Source organism: Vigna radiata, chromosome 5 (assembly GCF_000741045.1).
Source record: "Vigna radiata var. radiata cultivar VC1973A chromosome 5, Vradiata_ver6, whole genome shotgun sequence".
NCBI lineage: Eukaryota > Viridiplantae > Streptophyta > Magnoliopsida > Fabales > Fabaceae > Vigna > Vigna radiata.
In genome coordinates, this window is record NC_028355.1 from 21,074,921 (window position 1) to 21,096,786 (window position 21,866).

General features: G+C 30.4%; 4 protein-coding genes and 1 pseudogene across 4 annotated transcripts in view; 2 read left to right on the forward strand and 3 right to left on the reverse strand.

Annotated features, from left to right (window-relative positions):
- Positions 1 to 472: 472 nt before the first annotated feature.
- Positions 473 to 2,213, reverse strand: LOC106761102 (lecithin-cholesterol acyltransferase-like 1). The gene is made up of 2 exons (XM_014644608.2): positions 1,583 to 2,213; positions 473 to 1,467 (listed from the first exon to the last, which is right to left on the reverse strand). The coding sequence occupies exons 1-2, from the start codon at positions 1,993 to 1,995 to the stop codon at positions 555 to 557; spliced, it is 1,326 nt and encodes a 441-aa protein (XP_014500094.1). The 5' UTR covers positions 1,996 to 2,213; the 3' UTR covers positions 473 to 554.
- A 943-nt stretch (positions 2,214 to 3,156) lies between these two features.
- On the reverse strand, positions 3,157 to 4,591 carry LOC106760882. The gene has a single exon (XM_014644319.2). It carries the CDS (start codon positions 4,444 to 4,446, stop codon positions 3,340 to 3,342), a length of 1,107 nt encoding a protein of 368 aa, XP_014499805.1. The 5' UTR covers positions 4,447 to 4,591; the 3' UTR covers positions 3,157 to 3,339.
- Positions 4,592 to 6,353: 1,762 nt separating this feature from the next.
- Positions 6,354 to 10,213, reverse strand: LOC106760451 (annotated as a pseudogene).
- A 692-nt stretch (positions 10,214 to 10,905) lies between these two features.
- Positions 10,906 to 11,855, forward strand: LOC106761232. Its single transcript, XM_014644759.2, has one exon. It carries the CDS (start codon positions 11,151 to 11,153, stop codon positions 11,616 to 11,618), a length of 468 nt encoding a protein of 155 aa, XP_014500245.1. The 5' UTR covers positions 10,906 to 11,150; the 3' UTR covers positions 11,619 to 11,855.
- Positions 11,856 to 18,407: 6,552 nt separating this feature from the next.
- The window catches only part of LOC106760863 (serine carboxypeptidase-like 12), a 5,780-nt gene continuing 2,321 nt past the window's right edge, over positions 18,408 to 21,866 (forward strand). The window contains exons 1-9 of the mRNA XM_014644300.2: positions 18,408 to 18,635; positions 18,730 to 18,884; positions 19,455 to 19,531; positions 19,734 to 19,856; positions 20,164 to 20,266; positions 20,411 to 20,448; positions 20,716 to 20,814; positions 20,900 to 20,986; positions 21,131 to 21,277. Of these exons, the coding sequence (XP_014499786.1) occupies positions 18,499 to 18,635; positions 18,730 to 18,884; positions 19,455 to 19,531; positions 19,734 to 19,856; positions 20,164 to 20,266; positions 20,411 to 20,448; positions 20,716 to 20,814; positions 20,900 to 20,986; positions 21,131 to 21,277 (966 nt within the window). The 5' untranslated portion in view covers positions 18,408 to 18,498. The remainder of the gene's footprint in view (positions 18,636 to 18,729; positions 18,885 to 19,454; positions 19,532 to 19,733; positions 19,857 to 20,163; positions 20,267 to 20,410; positions 20,449 to 20,715; positions 20,815 to 20,899; positions 20,987 to 21,130; positions 21,278 to 21,866) is intronic.

The following is a 21,866-nucleotide window of genomic DNA, read 5'->3' on the forward strand; positions in this document are numbered from 1 at the left end:
TTCTCAAGGGGTGTCTTTGAATTCATGAAAAATCATAATTCTTCTAGTCAAACCAAGTTACCTTTTGATCTAATCCTTTGACTGTGAATGAAATTATATGCAAAAATTAATGAAATGGTTATATAACATGATTTTTGTGAGGCTGTATTTCATAAGCACATCTGAGAAAAAACACCGACATTTTAAATTTTTGTGTTAGAATGCGTCATGTTTATGTTTTTTTTTGTGCCTATTCTATTGTATTATCTATAGATATCGATGAATTTGATGACGGACGGTAAAGATACCAAACAACTTTTAAGCTATTTGTGCTTTCTTGGTTCCAAAACTATAATTTTGAAAACAATTCTAAACTTATTTATGCAGGAAACAATTATCCAAATATGTACTCTATTTTACTTTCAAAAAATAAATAATTTTTGAGAACTAAAAGCAAGCAAGTCTTAGTGTAGTATCCTAAGAATTTTATCTCTAGTATCAACAAAAAAAAAATGCATTTAATTGAATCCCACGCAAAAGTTTAATTGGCAGAGAGTGGATATTTTACTTGTGATTCAAACATCATTTACCCCGAAAAGGTGAGCATGAGAGTTAATTTCAGTAATCTCACGAACAATTTCATTAAGCGCAACTTCGTCTTTGAGTATTGAAGTATGCGACACACCATCTATCTTAACCAGTTTAAGGTATTGATTTTTCTCATCTTTCCATAGTGATTGAAGCGCCAACAAGCTCACCAAGTTCACCGTTCCATCACCATCCCCATATGAAATTTCAGGCCGCTCATCAAAATCACCTTTCTCATAAAACAAACTTTCCAAGGTTCTCACTCCTGTTCCCATGATACAAGTTATAGGCACGTGTGGCGCTGGAATGTTCCCTATCAAGGGTACAATGCGTGTTTCGTAAGGGTAAACCCCTTCGGGAAAACCAATGTCTTTGAGAAAATCAACCATGTCATGTGCGGAATAGGTCTTATTTGGAGTGATCACAATTGGATTTTGAGGACCAAATATTTTGGGGTTAGGCAAAAGCCAAAGGTTACTCTCGGAGCTTCTTTGTTCACCCCTCACTAGCAAAGGGTCAACCAGGGGCACTCCTAGAGTGTTGCCAGATGCAAAGGTGAACATTTCGTCTACAGCACCACCCCATGGAGCTGAAAGAGCAATGAAGTGTTTGATGAATTTTTCACGCCAAGAAGGGGGGTTTCGAATTAGAAGTTGTAGGACAAATAAACCTCCTAAACTGTGGGATACCAGTATCACTGGCTTCCCACCGTTGGAAGCGCTTGCTTCTTCTATCAATTTCTTTAGGTCTTTTAGGAACTTGGAACCCACTTGTGAGGGATGACCTTCAGCAGCTAGACCATATCGAAAGTCATAGGGGGCACCAAATAGAGTCTCACCATCAGCATAACCAAGCTTTTGCAATGAATCCACCAGGGATGCCATGTATTCGGTAATATGCCTATTAAAGCAATCCAAACGTAGGGGGTACAATATGTCTTCATTAATTGGTGAAACATTCTTAATAAACACAAAGTTGTATTCTTGAGAAAAATTGAAGAAAGGGAGGCACTTACTTGAGATGAGGATTGAGATAAAGAAGGGAATTGATGGAACCGAAGTGAGGGACCCGAGTGAGAACTCCAGGGGTGTTGAAGTAATCATCGAGTTGTGGATGGTAGTGAAGGGTCATGCGTTGAGCAAAGCATTGAGTGAAAGGTGCAAGAATGACACTGGAATCAAACCAGAGTCTGAACCAGCCTTGGTTTTTCTTCCCAAGAGGGTACCATGATTCGCAGATGAAACTGGATGGCTTGAACTCTCTGTTCAACTTGGCTTCTAGCTGGTTCCCTCCGTTACCAGGTACTAGAATCAATGGGTGCAGGTTCCCGCTTGTGCTGGCCCCGCACGTGCATACCACTGACAACATCATAACGACAACCTCTGTGAGTGTCGCAAACCCAATACTGACCACTCCCTGTTTCTTCATTATAATATGGATGATAACTTATCCAAATGCCTACTATGCCCCTTTCTGCTCCTCGGCTTTGTTTTTTAAGTGTTCTTTATAGATGAGTAACGATGGAGAAAGAGAATGTGGTGCAGATTTCTGTTTTATTTTCGTTTTGAATATTATGTACAAGAAATGGGGCAGCTAAGGTGCCACGTTTTCACATCTTTAATCGCTTATTTTAAAACTATGAATGAATGACCGTGAGCTGGCGTTGAAATGCATTATATTCGATTTGATGGGCTAGGATGTTTTGGGTCACTGTGAAATGAATCTCATAAGGCCTGAAGGGTAAGTTGCACGGCCCATACAAGTTGTGACAATTGCTTCCTGCACTCCATCAATTTCTACACGCACGCTATATTTTTTTGAAAATCCATTTTTATCATTGGTTGTTTTATTTGAAAGTTGTGAGACAGTGGTGAATTGGTTTGTAGGGATTTTTTGGGAAAATATATATTTAGTATCTTAAAAGAGTAACATTTACTAAATTCAGTAAGAACTAAAAACAAAATGTCATGTTGTTGCTTTAAAAAGCAAATAATGAAACGCCAAAACATTCCTTATCCACTTGAGGATTCAGCGGCCCAACCCACGCAAGAGATAGAAGGAACATAGAAAACAAAATATCATCTTATTTTAAAGACAGACAAAAATACTGAGAAACGAAACAGAGAAAAAAAAAAAGAACAAAAACAAGCCTTCGAAGCCCATTCCAAATTAAAAAGAAAAAATACTGGAAAAATAATAGTTCTCGTTCCACCAACGATGCTTGACCTAATAAATCAAAACAAAAAGACGAATTTAAATTCTGTACAAAATCAGTATATCTTGAAAGTGAGAGGAACAGCAGCAGCAGAAATTCGGCGGATAATAATCTTAACTCAAAAATGACTTTACTTTTTTAACAAGATTGCCATAATTGCAGCCATCAATTATAAACCGTTGAAAAAGTCCTCTTGACCTTACCAACGTTTCTCCTTCATTGACAATGAACTAAGTATGAGTATGCAGAATCACTAGCTTAAAAATCCTTGTATTTCTGGATAGTTTAGGTTAGTTAAAAACATATCAAGAAATTTGACAGAAAAAGCAAATTATGCATGGTATAAATTTAAAACATTTATAACTTGTGATGAGTTTTGAAGTATCAAGATTCCATAATATAACTGCTGAAAATTTCTTCCCCACTTCATTGTCTTTAAACAACCAAACTTAGAAAATTATTCCTAAAATAACATCCGTGCTTACAATGGTGCAGTGAAAGAGAAGTAGGTTTGTTGAGTACAAAATAAAAAGTGAATAAAAGAAAGAATAGTTATTTCAGTTTATCTTCTTGTTCATGTTGTTGACAAGCTGCTTCATCTGAAACCTCCAAAACAAGAAATAAGCCAAACCTATTCCAACCATCACATACATCCAAACATTCTCTCCCTCACTTTCTCTGGGAGACCTCACCTCCTCAATCTTAAAACTCTCACTCGAATTTCCCAAAATGCCCTCCATCAAGCGCCCGTGCAGCACGTAAGCCCTCTGTCTCTCCCGCACCACAATCGTAGTGGGAAAACCCTCATCATCAATGTCAATTTTGTCAAACACCACACCCTGGCTCCACCCGTCGTTACTCTTCACCAACCACACCCTCTTCAACGACACCACCAAAACCACGCCGTCGTTCCTCAAAGCCACGCCGTCCGCACCCACGAGATCCTCGTTCAGGAGCACCAGTCTCGCCACGCCGTCATCCGCGTCCACCTTGAACATCTTCCCCGTGTTGGTCTGAACCACCAGGAGATAACCCTTGCCGTTGTAAACCAAACCGTTTAGGCCGCAGGAGCTGAACCTCTCCTCGATGATCACTGGGTGTTCGGTGAATCTCGCGGAATTTGAAAAGATCCCGGCTTCTCCCTTTTCGCTGACCTTCCAGATGTAGTTTCCCCCCGAGTTGGTTACATACGCGTTACCTTTGAAGTCCACTGCCACGTCGTTCGCGACGACGCGTTTCTCGTCGCCTTCTTCCGCGGAGGGGAGGGCAGAAAGGAAGAGGCGGCGGCCGGAGCGGAGGTCGTAGGCGGCGAGCGCGTTGAACGGAGGTAGGGGGGAAATTGCGTGGACCGCCGCCAAGACGCGGTTGTTGCGGGAGTCCACGGCGAGGCCCAAGATGGTGACGTTTTCCGGGAGGGAGGGGTCGGAGACTAGGGTTTCGACCACCCCGGCGTCGGAGATCGCGGAGATGGTGCGGTGGCGGAGGGATCCGACCAGGAAGTGTTGCCCTGTGGGATCCCACGCTAGCCCTTCCGGGAAGAGATTCGGGGAGCGGAAATTGATGACGTGGGAACTGGCGGCGAGAATGGTTGAAATTTGGAGGGCGAAGAAAAGGAAGAAAACGATGGTGGGTGTGGGATTGGTAAAGGAGTGTTTGGATGACATTGTTGACAGTTTTGCTAGGTTGCGTTGAATTGGTGTGTTTTGTTACTAGATTAGGTCTTTTACTTGGGTTTTCTTGTCAAACGGATTAAGATGGGATTTGTTTTGTAAAACTCTAGCATGGAACTTAATCTTTAATATGGGGTTAATATTATTGCTTATTAAGATTTAATACTTTATCTATAATAAAATAATATATGAAATCAGATTTCAAACTGAATATGTTTGACATTTTACACTATTATTAAACTATTAGAAAATTCAAAAGTGACTCTTTATATTTAAATTCATAGCAATGAATATCTTGTTTACTGTAAAATGAAACTAAATAGTTTAATTTATGATATTGTGTTCAACTCTTATTTCTTATTATATTTATTTTACGGTTCGCCTTAGAATACTACCTGGATATTTTGTGATGTCTAGCGTATTTTTAAGGATTTAAAATATAAATGAATTTGAATTTAATTTTCGCATACTATCTCCGTGTTCAAATTATCATACATAGTTGAGTTCATTATTGTAAAATTTGTCCTAAATTATGTGACCAAGTGTGGGATATATGAGAATCTCATAAATTCCATTATTTTATTAATATATTTTATTTTATTTTTCTCTCATAAACTCCATGATTTTATTTTTTAAAACAAATATAATTTAATTTAAGTTTTCAAATAAATTATAATTTATGTAATGATTTTTTGTTAAAATCAAGAAACATAAACTGTTAGCTTCGTACTTTGCAAAGCAAGGAAATAAAATGTGGAGATGTGAGACAGGTTAATGTTGTAAAAAAAACATTTAAATCGAGATAAAAATATATCTTTCAAACAAATTACATAATATAACAAATTACGTTGCAAATCATAAGTATTCAGATTATTTTTTTGAAATTAATTTGCAATCATATTTACAAATTAAAAAAATTCTAAAATATAAGAAATTAAATATTAAAAATTCAATAAAAAAAAGATGAAGTAAATGTTATCTACTTTTATTATTACTATTTTCGTAAATATCATAGATGCTCCTTTTTCTTTTCTGTGATTTAGTCAACCTTTAGCAAGAACATAATTTCTTTGATAATGTACCATTGGAGTTGAAACATTTTTAAAATGTACTTTGTTTATTTGTGGAAGACATCAGATCTTTTATCATAGGAAATAGCAACAAAAATTATGTGTTATAAGAAATGTTGTCTAAGTATTTTATTTTTGAAGTCTGTATGGACGAAGTTGGTGAAAGTAAATGGTGGGTGAAGAAATGTTGCATGATGATGACTTCGTGAATGTTACTTGAGCTTTTCCATGTTTTTTAGAATTGCAGGTCCTCATGAGTAATTTTGAATAATGATAATTACATAACATTTTTTTTATAATATTTGAACATTATTTACATGTCATTATATTATTAGTTCAAAATTACTTTACAATTAATAATAAAGATAATGATATTTAGACATTATGTGTCAATCTGTGATTGGTTAAAAATTACTCCATAATTAATAATAATAATTATAAACACTATTATGAAGTAATTTTTGACCAATCACATATTGACACACGTAATCAATGTTCAAATGTTGTCAAAAAAATGTTGTCTAAATATCATTATCCTAATAATAATAATCATAAATACTACCATTGACTAATCACAGAATGACACTTAGATTATGTTCAAATGTTGTAAAAAAAATATTGTTTAAGTATCATTATCTTTTTTTTATTGTATCTTTTAGGTTAAACCACTTCAGAGGTCCCTATTTTTGTGTTTTTTTCCCAATTTAGTCCTCGTCTTTTTTTTTACCAATTTAGTCCCAAAGATTGCAAAATTGAAAGAAATTAACCCTTGTCGTTAAATCAAGTTAACAGGTTAACTTCTACCTGATCTGTGAGGTTGAGGTGGCTATTATTTATGATGTGGCGTGCACAAAAACTTGGATTATGCACATGGCTGTTATTAGTGAAGTTAATTATTGAACTTTATTGAACATCTCAATTGAAAAGCAATTAAAGGTTGGAAAGAATAATTAAAATTGCTCCAGAAATTTGGGTTCTTCATAATTCCTTCCATCGCTATGCTCTAACCAAATTCTAAATTCACCCACCAAAGTCTCCAACAAAAAATCCCTTCTCAAGGAATAATATTATTCAAGTTTAAGCAAAGTCTCTCTTTTTTTCTCTCCCAATTTCTTCATTTTTTTTTTCTGTTTCTCTGCTTTTCTTTCGTCCCCTCTCTGTACAGAACATCCCACAAATTGTTTTCTCAAGAAGATTGCATCACAGAACAGGCTACGGCTTGAGCCCAATGCCTTAACTTGGTCCTCACATGTTCTGGATCATCCCCTGCAAAAAAAAAATTCAAACTTTTAAGCAATGAAAATTAAAATTAATAATCAAATGATAATTACGATAAGAGGGTCGAATGATGAATATATAAAGACCTGGGCTACAAATCTTCCAGGAGTCAGAGTCATTTCTAGGGCTTCCGAACGAGGAAGAACGACCTCCGAGGGAAGAGGCATGACTCTGAGGAGTGGAGACAGGGCTAGGAGACAACCTGCGGTTGACAGCGAAATAAAGATCGAGTGCGGGCAAGGTGTTACAGAGTCTTTGACCGTCTTCCTCGTTGAATCCGAATCCAAGTTCTATACACCCTTTAAGCTCATTCAGGTCCAAATCGGTCAAATCATCACACACCGTCGAACTTCTCCTCCGCTCTTGCATTCGCCTTCTTTCTCATGCAATGTCTCTAGGCTTCTCGCACATCGATAGCTGCTTCGATAACCTCTTCTTGTCCTTCCACAATGGTGGAGCCAACAACATGTGTTGCAATTCCTCGTCTGAATTGAAAAGCAATTGAAAATCTAGATGTTCAATAACAACGAATCCTAACTATCGAAGCTTTTAAATTTGAAACCAAATCCCCAATTTCTAAATTTTGTGATTAACTTCACTAATTAACTTCACTAATAATAGCCATGTGCATAATCCAAGCTTCTGTCAGGCCATGTCATAAATAATAGCGACCTCAGCCTCACAGATCATCTAGAAGTTAACCCCGTTAACTTGATCTAACGACAAGGATTAATTTCTTTCAATTTTGCAATCTTTGAGACTAAATTAGTAAAAAATAAAAAACGGTGACTAAATTGGAAAAAAAAACACGAAAATAAGGACCTATGAAGTGGTTTAACCTATCTTTTAATTGTTACTATAGACATTTAAAAAGATTATCTTCATCATATTTTGATTTTGAGTAAATGTTTATGTATTTAAAAATATGTATATTTTTTATGTTTGGTAATGCTCGTAATAAGTTTAGCCTTTTCTTTAAATTTTGCTATTGTTTGTTATGTTATCTTAGGTCTTTATGGCTAGTGTGTTATACCTTTCCATTTATTTTTGTTTTAAGTGTAAGTGACTTTTAGGCAACTGAATCTGAAATTTTATTCGTTGATTTACGTGTGAACAATATTAGAAAGTAAATTATCATTTTGAGAATGATTATATAATATTGTATGAATATGTTGGATTGTGGTTGGATGGAATAATTTGTGCATGTTTAAAACTAACTTTTGATTCAAGTGTGAAACTAATTTCTTAAGTGAGATAGCTATTAATTTATTATGATATTAAATATTGGATTGAGTGTTAAGTAATCATTTAGTTAAAATTACGAGTGCTTTTGTTGACTTTGATAGAATAGGTTTTCATTGATTTTTGAAAGGATTACGAGTTGTTACATGAGATTGTTTTGTGATACATTTTCGTTTAAATGATACACGTAAACAAAATTGATAGTTGTTTTATTTATAACTCATTTTTCAATGATTAAATATTATTAAATAGAATAATATTTCATAAGGCGTGTGAATAATTAAGATGGAACATATGGATGACGAAAGATATTATATTGCATAGGAAAAATTATAAAAAGTATGAATACATTACATTTAACTCCAATAAAATCGAAGTTTAACTACTTTTATGCATTTATAACATAAAAGTTCGATAAAATAGAAAGAATGAAATATGAAGTTTTTCAATCCTAAAAATGTCTTTGGTCATGTCTTGACTCTTAGTTGACATTTCAGCACAAAAATTAAACTTTTTGTTTAACTATTGACATTTTAACCACTTCTAGAAATCATATTCTTTTATGGGAGAACATACACTCTTGTTGGACAAGAGTTAAATTTTGTTTCACATTCTCTACCTCTATATAGTTGGGAAGACAACTTTCTCAGTGAGCAAGTATTTGATATTCTCGCATCACAAGTGATTAAGTGGTTGGACGAGAAAGTTCTGGCAAGTAATTCTCTATTCTTCTTCGATATTCTATTTTTCTATGAAATAATTTCACAAAAAGATAACTATATCTATCTCAAACCAAAATATAAAAATCCTACATCTTTTCATGAGAATAACACAAAATGCATGAATGAAGATAAATAATAGATTTTGATAAACATGAATAATATGTATTTATCACATTTATCAAATTATTGATATATTTTACCTATGAATTTTACCACTGGTAATTATCAACATTTTTTTTTATCAATAGTTACAAATAGACCAAAAATTATATCAATAAAATTTACCAAGGAGAGTTTTATAATGAATTTGTTGTAAGACATCGATAATTTTGATATATTAATAAATTTTTAGTATTGTAGAGAAATTTTAGCTATTGATAATATATATATTTTTTTATAATAGAATTTGTTATATTAAAGTTATGAGAATATATGAACCCTGTTAATAACTAAGAAAAACATTATTCATTTACAAACTTAGATGGATTGAGGAGATCGATTACATTAAAATAAAACTTTAATAAATTTTGTTTTATTTATATTTTTTTTCATTTTTATTTAATATAATCATGTAATTCATAATTAATTTTTTAACGGGTTTAGGCTTAGTAGACATGTCTATTCCAAGAATTCTTGAATTACAATTAAAGTCAAAATCTTTTTAATTATTGAAAAGTAAAATTACACTCATGATTGATAAACTGATTTACAATATTATTATTTAGATCTTAATTCATTGATATGGTTAAGAAATTTATTTTAGTTTTAACTAATTTTTTTTAAAACAATTTATAAAATGAATACTGATTTACAATATAATTATTTAGATCTTAATTCATTGATATGGTTAAGAAACTTATTTTAGTTTTAACTAATTTTTTTTTAAAACAATTTATAAAATGAATTTTATATTTATTATATACTAAAAATTAATTTTATTTTAGTCGATTTAAAACTTTTAAAATATATCTACACTGAGCTATGTACATCTTAAGCATAGCCTGATAATAAATAAAATAATTGATCCAATTGAAAACAAATTTAATAAAATAAATTTTAAATTAATTTAATTATATATATATATATATATATATATATATATTATAAATTGATTTATATTATAAATTAATTGAACTTCAACGGGTAAACATTTAAGTTGTGAGTGTTTTTAGCAGTGCACTCCTTCTCATTAATTTAAAGCACATGGATCCTCTGTTTGGATTTGTTTTTCTTTCCCAACCTGTAACAATAAAAACAAAAATAGTCAACACTATTAATAATGCTCACCTTCCGCCACGTGTCTCTCTATTACATCTTATTCTTTTCCTTTTTACTGCACTTTCTCACACCATTAATGTTAAAACTGCTGTCTATCGTTGCTCTCTCTCTCTCTCTTTATTATTAAAATCACCAATGCATACTTGCAAATACTTTTCTTCTCCTTCCCATCAGACCTGGTCCACTTTGTAATATACGTGTCAAACTTATAATTTTCAACATTATTATTTTTTATCATTAGCATCGTCAATCTTCTTAACAGAATGTAAGTACAAAATGCCCTATTTATTTATTGAACCCACATTTTTTAACTATATTTAAAATAACGAGCAGGGGAAATGCCATTACATTCTTGACCCAGCCTTGACGCTCTCATATGATATGACTACTACTATTGTGTTTTTTCTACCTTAAAGAAAAGTATACACCGTGTACCGACACGTGTCATGAATTCACATAATTATATTAATTCAAGGTAGTTATTACCAAAGTTTACATAAAAACATCACAGTATTAGTAATTAAACCGATTATAAGCATTTACGCACTCTTCAACCAGAGAAATATGTTTCATATACGATTATACGTATACTTTCTCTCTTCTTCGATTTTTTTGTATTATTTCACGTATTCATTACATTTTTGTTTAGTTTTTTCTCCATTTTCGTAAAACAAGCCAAATATATGTACAAAGTTTACGTTTACGCGTGTCTTGTCTCATAGTATAATAAAAGGAGTCAAAATATGGTGCCGAGAATTGAAAATGATATCGGTCCTTCAAATGGGAGCCAAGCCACCTTTTACTATTATGAAAAAAAAAAAAACTTTAGAAATAATTGAACAACTTCATTATGATTATAAAAATGAGAATTTAGGCTAACACGTTCCAACTTCCACGCCTTTGTTCTTATCTCTTTTGTTTTCTGATACGGTGTGCTCTGAAAAAGTCCGTGCGCTATTCACAGTTTCACACCCACCTTCCTTTCATTTCTTCTTTAACACCCTCCTCCGTCTCTACAAAAATCATAATTCCCCTCTTACACCCCAGAACCGAAGAAGACCTTCATCGCAAATAGTTTGAAGATCGTGTGTAAGTGACTTCAAAAACCATGAGAAAGGGCAAGGAGCAGAAGCAGAACAAGTTGGTGTGGATCATAACCACGCCTTTCAGAGTCTTGGGCAAAGCGAGGGATGCTTACGTCAGAAGCATAACACAGTGTGGTCACAGCATGAACTATAGCAACCCCGTTGATGCTGCTGGCAGATTCGAGGCTCTCCCCAGAAGCTACAGTGTTGCCACGTCACGCTCCGACAACGAGGATTTCGCCGAGCTTCTCAGAGCGGCTTCTGCCAGGACCCTGGGCAACAGAATCGACGTTGATTTGGTTCTGAAACAGCAGGCCCAGTCCCGGCCGCCCATTTCCTCTAATGGGCTTCCGAAGTCCACGAGCGTTGGCATGGGCCGGATCGACGAGGACACGCCTTATGATTTGTCCGAAGGAGATGTTGGCACCCTTCCCAAATCGTATCCCAGAAGTAGAAGCTACGCTGTCGGAAAGACGAGTGCTGTACTGTGAAGTGTGTACACACTTTTGGATCTGGAATTAAAGTAGGTTTTGATTTCTTTGGATTCTTCTCCAGAGAAAAACATAATTGATTAATACATTCTGGGAATTTGATTGAGGTTAGGTTTGATCGGAATTTGTTGTGGTTTGGTTTTTCGTTGTGGGTGGTAGGGACTGCTTTGAAGGGGACGGTTTCATGTAAAGTCGCTTTTCACTTTATTATCTTCAATATCTCTTTGGTAATTGGTACATAGTTTTTTTAATACATGGTAAAAAAAAAGTTTATATTCTCACCAAATTTATGGTTTAACATATTCTTGTATTTATTATTTAACATTAAATAAACATATTAAATAGATATTTCTTAAAAAACGAAGCACTTTTATATATTTTTACTTGACAAAAAAAAATTAATGTGGTAGTAATTTTAAAACTATGATATATCTGGCATGCAGTAGACGGCAAAAGAGAATTTTTGTAATTAATGTGTCTTTAATGAAGGATGGTTCTCCGAGGAAGGAGTCCATTTAGTTGGAATGAAACAAAAGAAGAGTGACGAAATGAAAAACAGTGCCTAACTGTAAATTCTCCTCCCTTCGTCATATATCATTATCACTTAAGAATTGATATTTAAAAGCATATTTATTGCCATAATTCTTATTATGAGAGACCTATATATCAGGTAGATAGAAGATCTTGTTTAATTTTTGTTTTAATGGTAAATTTCATTTTGAGACTTTAAATAGTTTTTGTAGCTCTTCCAGTGAATTTTAATCTAATATTTTGTTGTTATATTTAAAATATTAATAATTAGTTTAAATTTTAAAAATGCATAAACAAAAACCGTCATTCACTATGAAAAAATCAATTGAAATAAAGCTAACGTTCTTTATATTGTTTTTAATATTGTAACAATAAATTAGAAGAAAGTGTTTCAAGAGTATGAGTGGATTAAAATTTTCAAATGATTAAAACTGAAATAATTGTAAGAAGGAGAAAATAACAAATGGAATAAGAGTAATGAAATTTGGTGAGATGAGAGGAAGCACTGTGTAATCATTAAAGACAAATGCATCCTTTCACGGCATTGATTTTTGGCAATGATGTTCTAAAGGGTCAATAAGTTACTCGGGCTAGGTTTTAATATGAATTAATTCGATTTGATTTATTTTAGTGATCAGAGCATACTAAATTAATTATTAAATCTACCTAATTCATTGCTGAAGACAACTCACGAGTCAATTTTAACTCTCCTTTTTTCTTCTCTGAATTAAAATATAGAACTGGGTTTTTTTTTATATAAATGGAGTAAAATATTTATTAAGATTTCTGAATTTGGGTTTTTGCCCAAATTCTTACTTTTAACTTAAAAAAAAACTACATTTTTAAATTTTATAAACTTCTGTTTACTGCAACCTTTAATTATAAATTTCATTCTTACATAAAATTCTGAATAAATATTTTTTAAAATAATTATAAATATAATAATTTTTTTAACTTTAATAAAATATTTATAAGATTTTCTAGTTGTTTTTACTTGCAGTAAATAATTATATATAAAATAATCAATTATTAAGTGAACAGTTAAAATACAAAAGATAAAAAGATAACTGGTGTTTAAAAGATATAAAAATTGCGATGTTTAAAAAAGTAAAAAAAAATGTATATTTTATAAATTTAATAATTAAATTGATAGTGATTGTAAAAAAATGATTAAATTTGTAGCTTTGTAAGGTTAGATAATGAAAACAAAATGGTTTTGTAAAACCATTTTAAAATGCAAAACAATATATTTTTTTAAGAGTAAAATCCTACAATTTTATAAATATAGGTCTCGTTTTTTTTTTTTTTCAATTTTCTCGTCCAAATTTATCTTCTTCATAAATAGGGGTTGAAGTTATGTTGACAGTGGAAAACTCTTTAAATCTAATAAAACAAAATCTTCATTAGGATAAGTTCACAATTTTGTACTCCTTATATCCAATATGTTTTTAACTTTGCAAGTCATTCTTATTGGGTTGCATGTATTCTCATAACTTTTGTTTTCACTCTTTGTTAACAGGTGATCCTTTTTATTCAATTTGTTCGTTTTTATATTGTCTGTAAGTGAGTTCAAACTTTGAGTAAAAAGGCATATGAGTGTCATCCATATTTTTTAAGGTTGTTATTAAAGTAAGAAAAACTAACTCAATTATAATTTCTTGTGGAACATCGCTTTGACTTGATAAAATGGGTGATGAGTTCAATTCTGAATTGTGAAATTGTATATTTAGTTTACTTGAAGGATTGATTTTCACTTAAATTAGGTTGAATGTGAAATATATTAAATTATGTTGAATTAATTGAAAATTGTTTTCACTTAAATTATTTGTAAATGTGTGCATAATCATGATTAACAAACATTGAGTATATGAATAACTTAAAATTGATTGATGAGTTGTTGATAATACCTTTGTAAGATTTGAATAATATGTCACTAGTTAAGTTAAGGAACACGAAACTTATAATCTTTGAAATGTTTAAATACTGAGAATTGACTCAAATAGTGTCAAATTATTCAAATCAAGTCAAAATGCGATGTTTGAGTTTTCTGATACCATCTATCACTGTCGTAATGTCGTCGAGTGCTACTTAGACAACGGCGATTGACTTAGGGACACTGAACGCTACTTTTGAACTGTCAAGCACATTCAAATAAGTGGGTTCCAAGGACCTGTGACACACTTTTTCAACGTGAGATGTCACTGTGGTTTTTTGTTTTGTGTCATGTTGGAGAAATTGAAATTTTTGTTTCGTTAATCATTAGATCGAGCTAAAATTTTGACAATAAGTTATAGACAAATGAATTTTTACTTTGAATGGTTGAATATTTTATTAGAGGTCTTTAATTGGAAAAGTTAACTTCTTATGTTTGTCATGTTTTAAGTGGTTTCTCTTTTCTAAAAACATTTTTTATTTATGGTTTTGGTTTGATCTTAGAATAAGAGAATGTATATGATTATTTATAAAATTGTTGATGGATTTGTTGATAAATATGCATGTATATAATAGTGTATGAAACTGTAATGATGATGATGATGAGTTTGTTAATAGATACTAGAATGTAATAGGGTGAAATCCATTAACAATGTCTATATCCGGATAATTGAGTCTAAAAAGTTTATAATTATATGTTTGATTCATTTTATGAATGTTTGGAATACAGTGTTTTATGATGAAATCAATTTAATTGTCATGTGATTAATTTTTTTATAAACTAACTTATTTTCTTTTGTGTTTTTGTTTTTTTTTTACCATAAATATAAGTAAATGAGAAAATATGTGTGGATTATACGTTTATGCAAGTATATAGATATAGAATTATAAGAATTAAGTTTAGTCTATTTATTAAAAAATAATTGTAACTATGGTTTTAGTTTTTCAAAAGTGAAATGATTGAAACTCTATTATATATATTATTAGTATAATTATTTTGAATAATTATAATAATCTAATTATGTGTTTATTTCTATATGAATTATTAGTTTATGAAGTCTTATTTAATAATATTTCACTATTAAATAAATTAGATGTTACGTGTTTAAATTTAAAATTCCAAAACATTATGTCTACTTCCATATTCTAAATGATCAAACAAACAATAATCAATTTTTTCAAGAGCTTTCTAATTAAGTGAAAAAATTAAACAAAAGAAAGTTGGTGAGTCCAATTAATAATATATTTCAAGATTTCGACCGACTTTTTAATATGAATATGGCTGTATCTGCCTATTAGTCCAAACCAACTTTGGATGGACGTTGGTAGTTTAATAGTCATATCTTTGTTATTTTTTTTCAATTAGATTTAGTTTCATTCGTTTAAATTATGGATAATTAACTATACATTTTATTTTTAAAATGAAACACGTTTGATTTCTTTGAATATTTTATTTTAATTTTTCAAATGCTCATTTGACATGAAACATTTTAGGTTTATTTTAATTGATAGAAACAATTTAATTGACTGAAGGTGTAAAGAGTTGAGCGAAATTTCGCTATCAATTAATATTGACGGAAAACTTTCCGATTCATATTTTTAAATCGTTAAATATTTGTTAATATTAAAATGTTTGTATATTTAATAATAATAAAAATATTAAATATAAACTAAAATAACAAAATTCAGTAAATTTTTAAATAGTTTTATAGAAAAAAATCGGCAAACGAAACAATTTCAATATAAATACGTTTAAATTCACAACTATTTAATTATTGAATATTCACAAAAATTATTTAAATCTCTCAGAAGTATAATTTATTCAATTACAATTTTTATCACACATGTTTTTTCTTGTCTCATTCAAATAGTTTATTGCATTTTAGAAATAAAATCCTCAATTTTCATTAAACAAAAACTTTACAATATACACATTTAATTATTTTTACTATTTTTTAAATATTATTTCTTTTTATATAAAAATGTTCTACCTTTAATTTTAGTGTTACGTACAATTTTTATTTACTGGTTTCATTTGAAAAACTTATTTCACTAATTTTTTTCTCAACATTTCGATTCATTTGGTACCTAAATAGCCAATGTATAAATTAATTTAGACACTTATATAAACTAAACTTAGTTTAATTCAGAACTTTTGTAAAACTATTTCAATTAATTTCATCGTATAAAAGTTTATTTTAATCTCTAAAAGGGTTAAACTTATTTTATTTTATTAAGTGTTAGCTATTGACATAATACATGTTTACCAAATGACATTCGGTAATAATAATAAAATCCGTGTAATCCAGTTAAACCTAAAACACATTAAGTCTGTGTTCGTTTGCGTGGATGCTCCTGTTCACGCTGATTTGCAAAGAATGATTTGCGAAGAATAGGACGTTCGTTTGTGTTGATTTAAGGGTGAGTGAAAACACGAATTTGAAGAATGGGTGAAGATTTTGTATCTTCGCAAACTGTTCGAATTTGCGCTGATTTACGATTAATTGACAAAATTACCCTGTTACGAAAGAAACACGTTCTTCTGCACATTCTATTTTGTTAAAAAATGAAAAAAATATGTTCTCTTTCTAAAACATAAACTATGCAAAAGCTCTCTTTGTTTTTCTCTCACTTCCCATCAAAATGGGTCCCACATGTTAATAATAATAATAATAAAATTTATTTTCATCTTAAAAATTAATTTTATTTTTCTATTTTCTTATAATAATTTTTACAATTATATATAATATTACAAAAAATATTAAATTTAAAAATAATTTCATTTTACTAAATTATAATTTTTTTACATTTTTAAAATTAATTTTAATAATAAATGGTAATTTTTTACTCTTTATAAAATTTGTTACAATTAAATATAATATTAACAATTATCATTTTATATTACATTAATAATGAGGGACATTTTGGTAATCTTTAATTTTTATCAATTAAACAAATTTTTTTTATCTGTCCCATCAATCAAATCCTACACTAATTCTCACAAACTTTACTTCCAAATCCACCCTTAATTACCTTCAAATTCATTAAAAAAAAACAACAAAAAATTTATCCTCAAATTCACTCAAATCCACTCAAATCATCTCCTCCAAATCATCTCCCCCAAATCACCTCAAAAGAACAAAGCCTAAAAGCTTAAATGTTAACCCAGATTTAGGCCTGTAAAACCTAATCGTAGCCTATTAAGGAAATTAATTTCGTAAGATTTTTTTTTTACATATATATATATATATATATATATATATCTTTATTTCTTTGCCTCTTTCAATATAACAATAAAAAATAAACTACAAGTAGAAAACAAATATTACATATTTTAATTTATAAATATGAGATTATATTATAAAATGGATGTTAAATATAATTCAGTATTATTCTTTTTAAGATAAAATATGTAATTATATACTAAAATTTTGTTTTACCTTTAGTTGATATAGAATTTATATATTTTTAATAATTTTATTTTAAATTATATTATATTTTAAAATAAAAGTGTTATTTTATTGATGTTGAAAGATTGTCAAATGAAATATTCTCTCTATGTATGTCATCACCCTTTTGTGATATTACGTCGTATTATTAATTTGTCAAAATTCTCTTAAAAGAAAAACAGTGGTAATTTGTCATGACCAAATAACTTGGGTCAAGGTGGTCCCATGAAAAATTCCAAAAATGATTGAACCGATAACAAGCTTTTTGTCTTTCTTAAAATTTGGATGCAAAACTGTATAGATTTATAACTTAAATACTTATTTAATTTCTATTTTAGTTAATTTTATTTACTTCAGTTTTAATATTTATTTAAAACTCAATTTTAATTTTGGTAGATTTTGTTTATTTTAGTTGTTTTTATAATAGTATAAATAATTAACGAAGAGTGTAAATTAATAGGCCAAAAGTAACGGATAATTATCCTCCATATCTAATCCATCACGCAGTTATCATAATATATGAGATATATTTCAAATTATAATAGTTTATATCAAAATAATATAAAATAAAATGTAATAAAGCTTTGCAAATACAGTTTTTTATATATATAAATTTTGATACAAATGAAAAAGAAAAGTAACATTAAAAGTGAATTATATCTAAATGCTTTATTTTGAAAGAGAAAAATATAAAATAAATATAATTATTCTTGTAATAAGGAATATAAAAGAGAAATAAAACTTTATTAAAATGAATGCTATTATTTGATGATGAAAAGAGAAGAGTGATTAAAATTAAATATTAATTGTGTGTGTAAATAAAAGAGGTCACCTTCATAAATAGCATTGTTGAATCCGTCCTTACGAATATCAAAACCCATACGGAAATGATAAGAGAGTAGAAAAGCAATGTGGGACAAGAAACAAACTATGATTCTTGAGTGCAAGCGCAAGTTCGCACTATCTCTATGGCGTTTATGGATTACAGAGGCCTTCTGCTTATCCTTATTCTCTTTCTTCTTTCTTCAAACTTTGCAACGTCTCACTCCATAGTGCGCTTCCTTCCTGGCTTCGATGGACCCCTTCCTTTTCTACTTCAAACTGGGTAAGCTAACCGAGATTTTCCATTTAGGTCATTCATGATTTTCAATTATTCAATGAAAATTTAGAATAAATAGATGTGGTGGAATTGGAATCAGGTATGTGGAAGTGGGCGAAAGTAAAGCAGAGGAGAATGCAGAACTGTTCTACTATTTTCTTGAGTCGGAGAATGACCCCAAAGGGGACCCTCTTCTTCTTTGGCTAACGGGGGGACCTGGTTGCTCCGCTTTTTCTGGGTTAGTTTTTGAAATAGGTGATTATTTTCTCCTCATAATCATTACTTGTTAATCCCACTTTCAATATTTTTACAGTCTCTATATTTCATCATCTATTTTTCTAATCTATTTTAGCAAGTTATAATAAAACAAAATATTATTATCGGAAAACATAGTTATAATATTTTCCAAATGAGTTTTCCAAATTTAACTTGACTAACCGGATCAAGATTATTTCTATGTCAAATTTGTTTTATCAATTAGATCGCCTATTATATTAGATTATTTTCTATAACTCTTTATATTTATTCTTCGTTATTGATTTTTTAATCGAAAGATATGTCATAATTTCTCGGAATCTTGCATGAAAGAAATTACAATATGGTTATCATCTTTCTAATTAATTGATCCGCAGTTAAATAATGGCATAAATAACAGTGAAAACCTTAAACATTATGATCTGGAAATTCTGTATGGGAAAAATATGTCTGCAGCCAGTGATTCTGTTAACGTGATAAACGGGGAAGTTTTTCGATTCAAAATAGTTAGATTGCTTGATTAAGTGCTAATTACGTATTATTATTACTGTCATCTGGGTGGTTTTGCAGGTCCACTGTCCTTTGAAAACCAGGAATACAATGGGAGCTTACCTAATTTAACATTGAAGCCACAATCATGGACAAAGGTTGAGTATGCATGCATGTGTGGACATATGTTGCCTGAATTAGATATATTAATTGATAACACTGATTTCGTTTGCTATGTACTTAATCATCCTTCTACAACTTTCTTTGTTATTAGTATAATTTTTTATCCAAATAAACATAAGCTTAACTATACTGTTTAAATTTTTGCTTAATTATACTGTTTATGTTTTTGTTGGTCAGGTGAGTAGCATTATATTTGTGGACCTGCCAGCGGGTACAGGCTTCTCTTATCCCAAAACAGAGCTTGCTGTTAATCAAAGTGCCTCCAAGATAGTTCGCCATGCTCATCAATTTCTTAGGAAGGTACACCACTCCCATCTTAAATTTTCATTGGCTTGTCTGTGGTTTTAGTTGTCTTTGGAAATTTAACAAATCAAGTATTTCATATAAAGTCTATCAAATTTGATATTCTTTCCGCTACATTTCTCTGTACTTAAAAGAATTAAGTATTCAGGGAAAAAAGTAAAATGAAGACTAAATTTACTAATTTTAGAAATGAAGAAACTTAACTGACTAAGAATAGCATAACTTTTCTACAGTTCCAGCTTAGAAAAATGAACGTGATGATAAGTGGAATAGTCTGTGACAATGATGTTGAAATTGTGTGTAGTGGCTAATTGATCATCCGGAATTTCTCTCAAATGAGGTGTACATTGCTGGTGACTCATTCTGCGGCCTTCCCATACCAGTTCTTGTTCAAGAAATTTCACACGGTATAACACTCACTGAAGAGTCAAATAAATTGAATACCAAAATTAAAACTAAGATTAAGTAGCACCTATTTCCTCTTAAATGGTTGTGACATTGACAACTGACAAGTAGCACACTACTTTTTCTCCATATCTCATTACTCTCAGGGAACGAAGCTGGTATCCAACCATGGATAAATCTCCAGGTTTGTGCAATTAATTACGACTATGATTTCTAAATAAAAAAGTTCTATATATTTCTCTCAATTTATCTTATTGTTATATAACACGTCTCCTTTACCATCATTATTATTTTTCTTGTTATTATATGGGACAAGTTATCTATCTCCAGACAAATTTGAACAGTTTCCATAATAATTTCTTTTATAGAGTATAAAAGATCCAGGATAAAACCAAATTATAATTTTATTAATTTAGCACGTTGATTAACAGGAACCCTTTTTTTTTTTCAGGGATACATTCTGGGAAATCCCATAACAACTTTTACTGAAAAAAACTACGAAATTCCGTTTAATCATGGCATGGCACTCATTTCTGATGAACTCTACCAGGTGATTTTGTTTGTTCTTTGTTTATTTGGTAGAGTCCAAAAGGTCAAAAGCTAACAAGTTTTTTTATAATTTACTGAGTGAACAGTCACTGCAAAGGAATTGCAGAGGAGAGTATCAAAACATAGACCCGACAAACGCATTTTGTGCAAGGGACATGCAATCCTACGAGGAGGTTAGTCATACTTACAAGGACAAGTAATTATTAAACCTTTTTGTTTGGTTCTTGAAAGAAAAGACAACGTGATGGAGTTGTATTAAATGGTTGGGACCATAAGGAGAAGGAGGAAGCTGGTAATAAATTGTTGGTTTTGGTCAGTCTATTTCAGGAATTTCAACTGGGCATGTTTTGGAACCCGATTGTGACGAGTCTGCTCTGCGTAATCCAATTCAAGATACTTGGAGCTGCAGGAGGTCTCTTGTTCATGAATCCTATCCTCTCACAATGCCACCTTTAAATTGTAGGGTAAATTTTCATACCCATAAAGTTACATCTTTCTGAGCAACTAGTTTAGACAACTTGCCAGGTGTGGTTAGCAATGATATACTTTTATTTATTTATTTTTTAAAAAATTACTATTTTGGAAAAAAAAAAAAACTGAAGTAGTGAGAGAAAATTTACACTACACAAAAAATGTGAAAAATCTATTTTAATAATTTTTTTACAATTAATTATTTACGTAATAATTTGTGTTTGGTTTGTTTCAAATATATTAATAAATAAAATAGAACAATTTATTATAAAAAATTAAAAAAATTATTAAAATATTATGTTCTAATCATTATAAGAAGCACAACTTTACTACATAAAATAAACCATGTCCAAATAAAAGAGTGCTTTTAACATATTTCACTTTGAAATTTTACATCTAATAACACCACCACTTCTCTATTTGAGTAGTCTTTTTAAAATTTACACTTGTCAATAAATTTTAAATAAAATGACTCCATTGTAATAACAACGTGAATACAAACAAGCTTGATTGAAGTACAATATTAAAATGAAAAATAGCATACATATATATACACTGAAATTCTCTTCCGTATTACTTTAT

Excerpts from the sequence above, each read along its gene's own strand:
- LOC106761232 (XM_014644759.2), top strand. The coding sequence starts at position 11,151 with ATGAGAAAGGGCAAGGAGCAGAAGCAGAACAAGTTGGTGTGGATCATA.
- LOC106760882 (XM_014644319.2), bottom strand. The coding sequence starts at position 4,446 with ATGTCATCCAAACACTCCTTTACCAATCCCACACCCACCATCGTTTTC.
- LOC106761102 (XM_014644608.2), bottom strand. The coding sequence starts at position 1,995 with ATGAAGAAACAGGGAGTGGTCAGTATTGGGTTTGCGACACTCACAGAG. Across the intron at positions 1,468-1,582 it reads TATCTCAATCCTCATCTCAA|GCATATTACCGAATACATGG; the intron begins GTAAGTGCCTCC and ends TTGCTTTAATAG.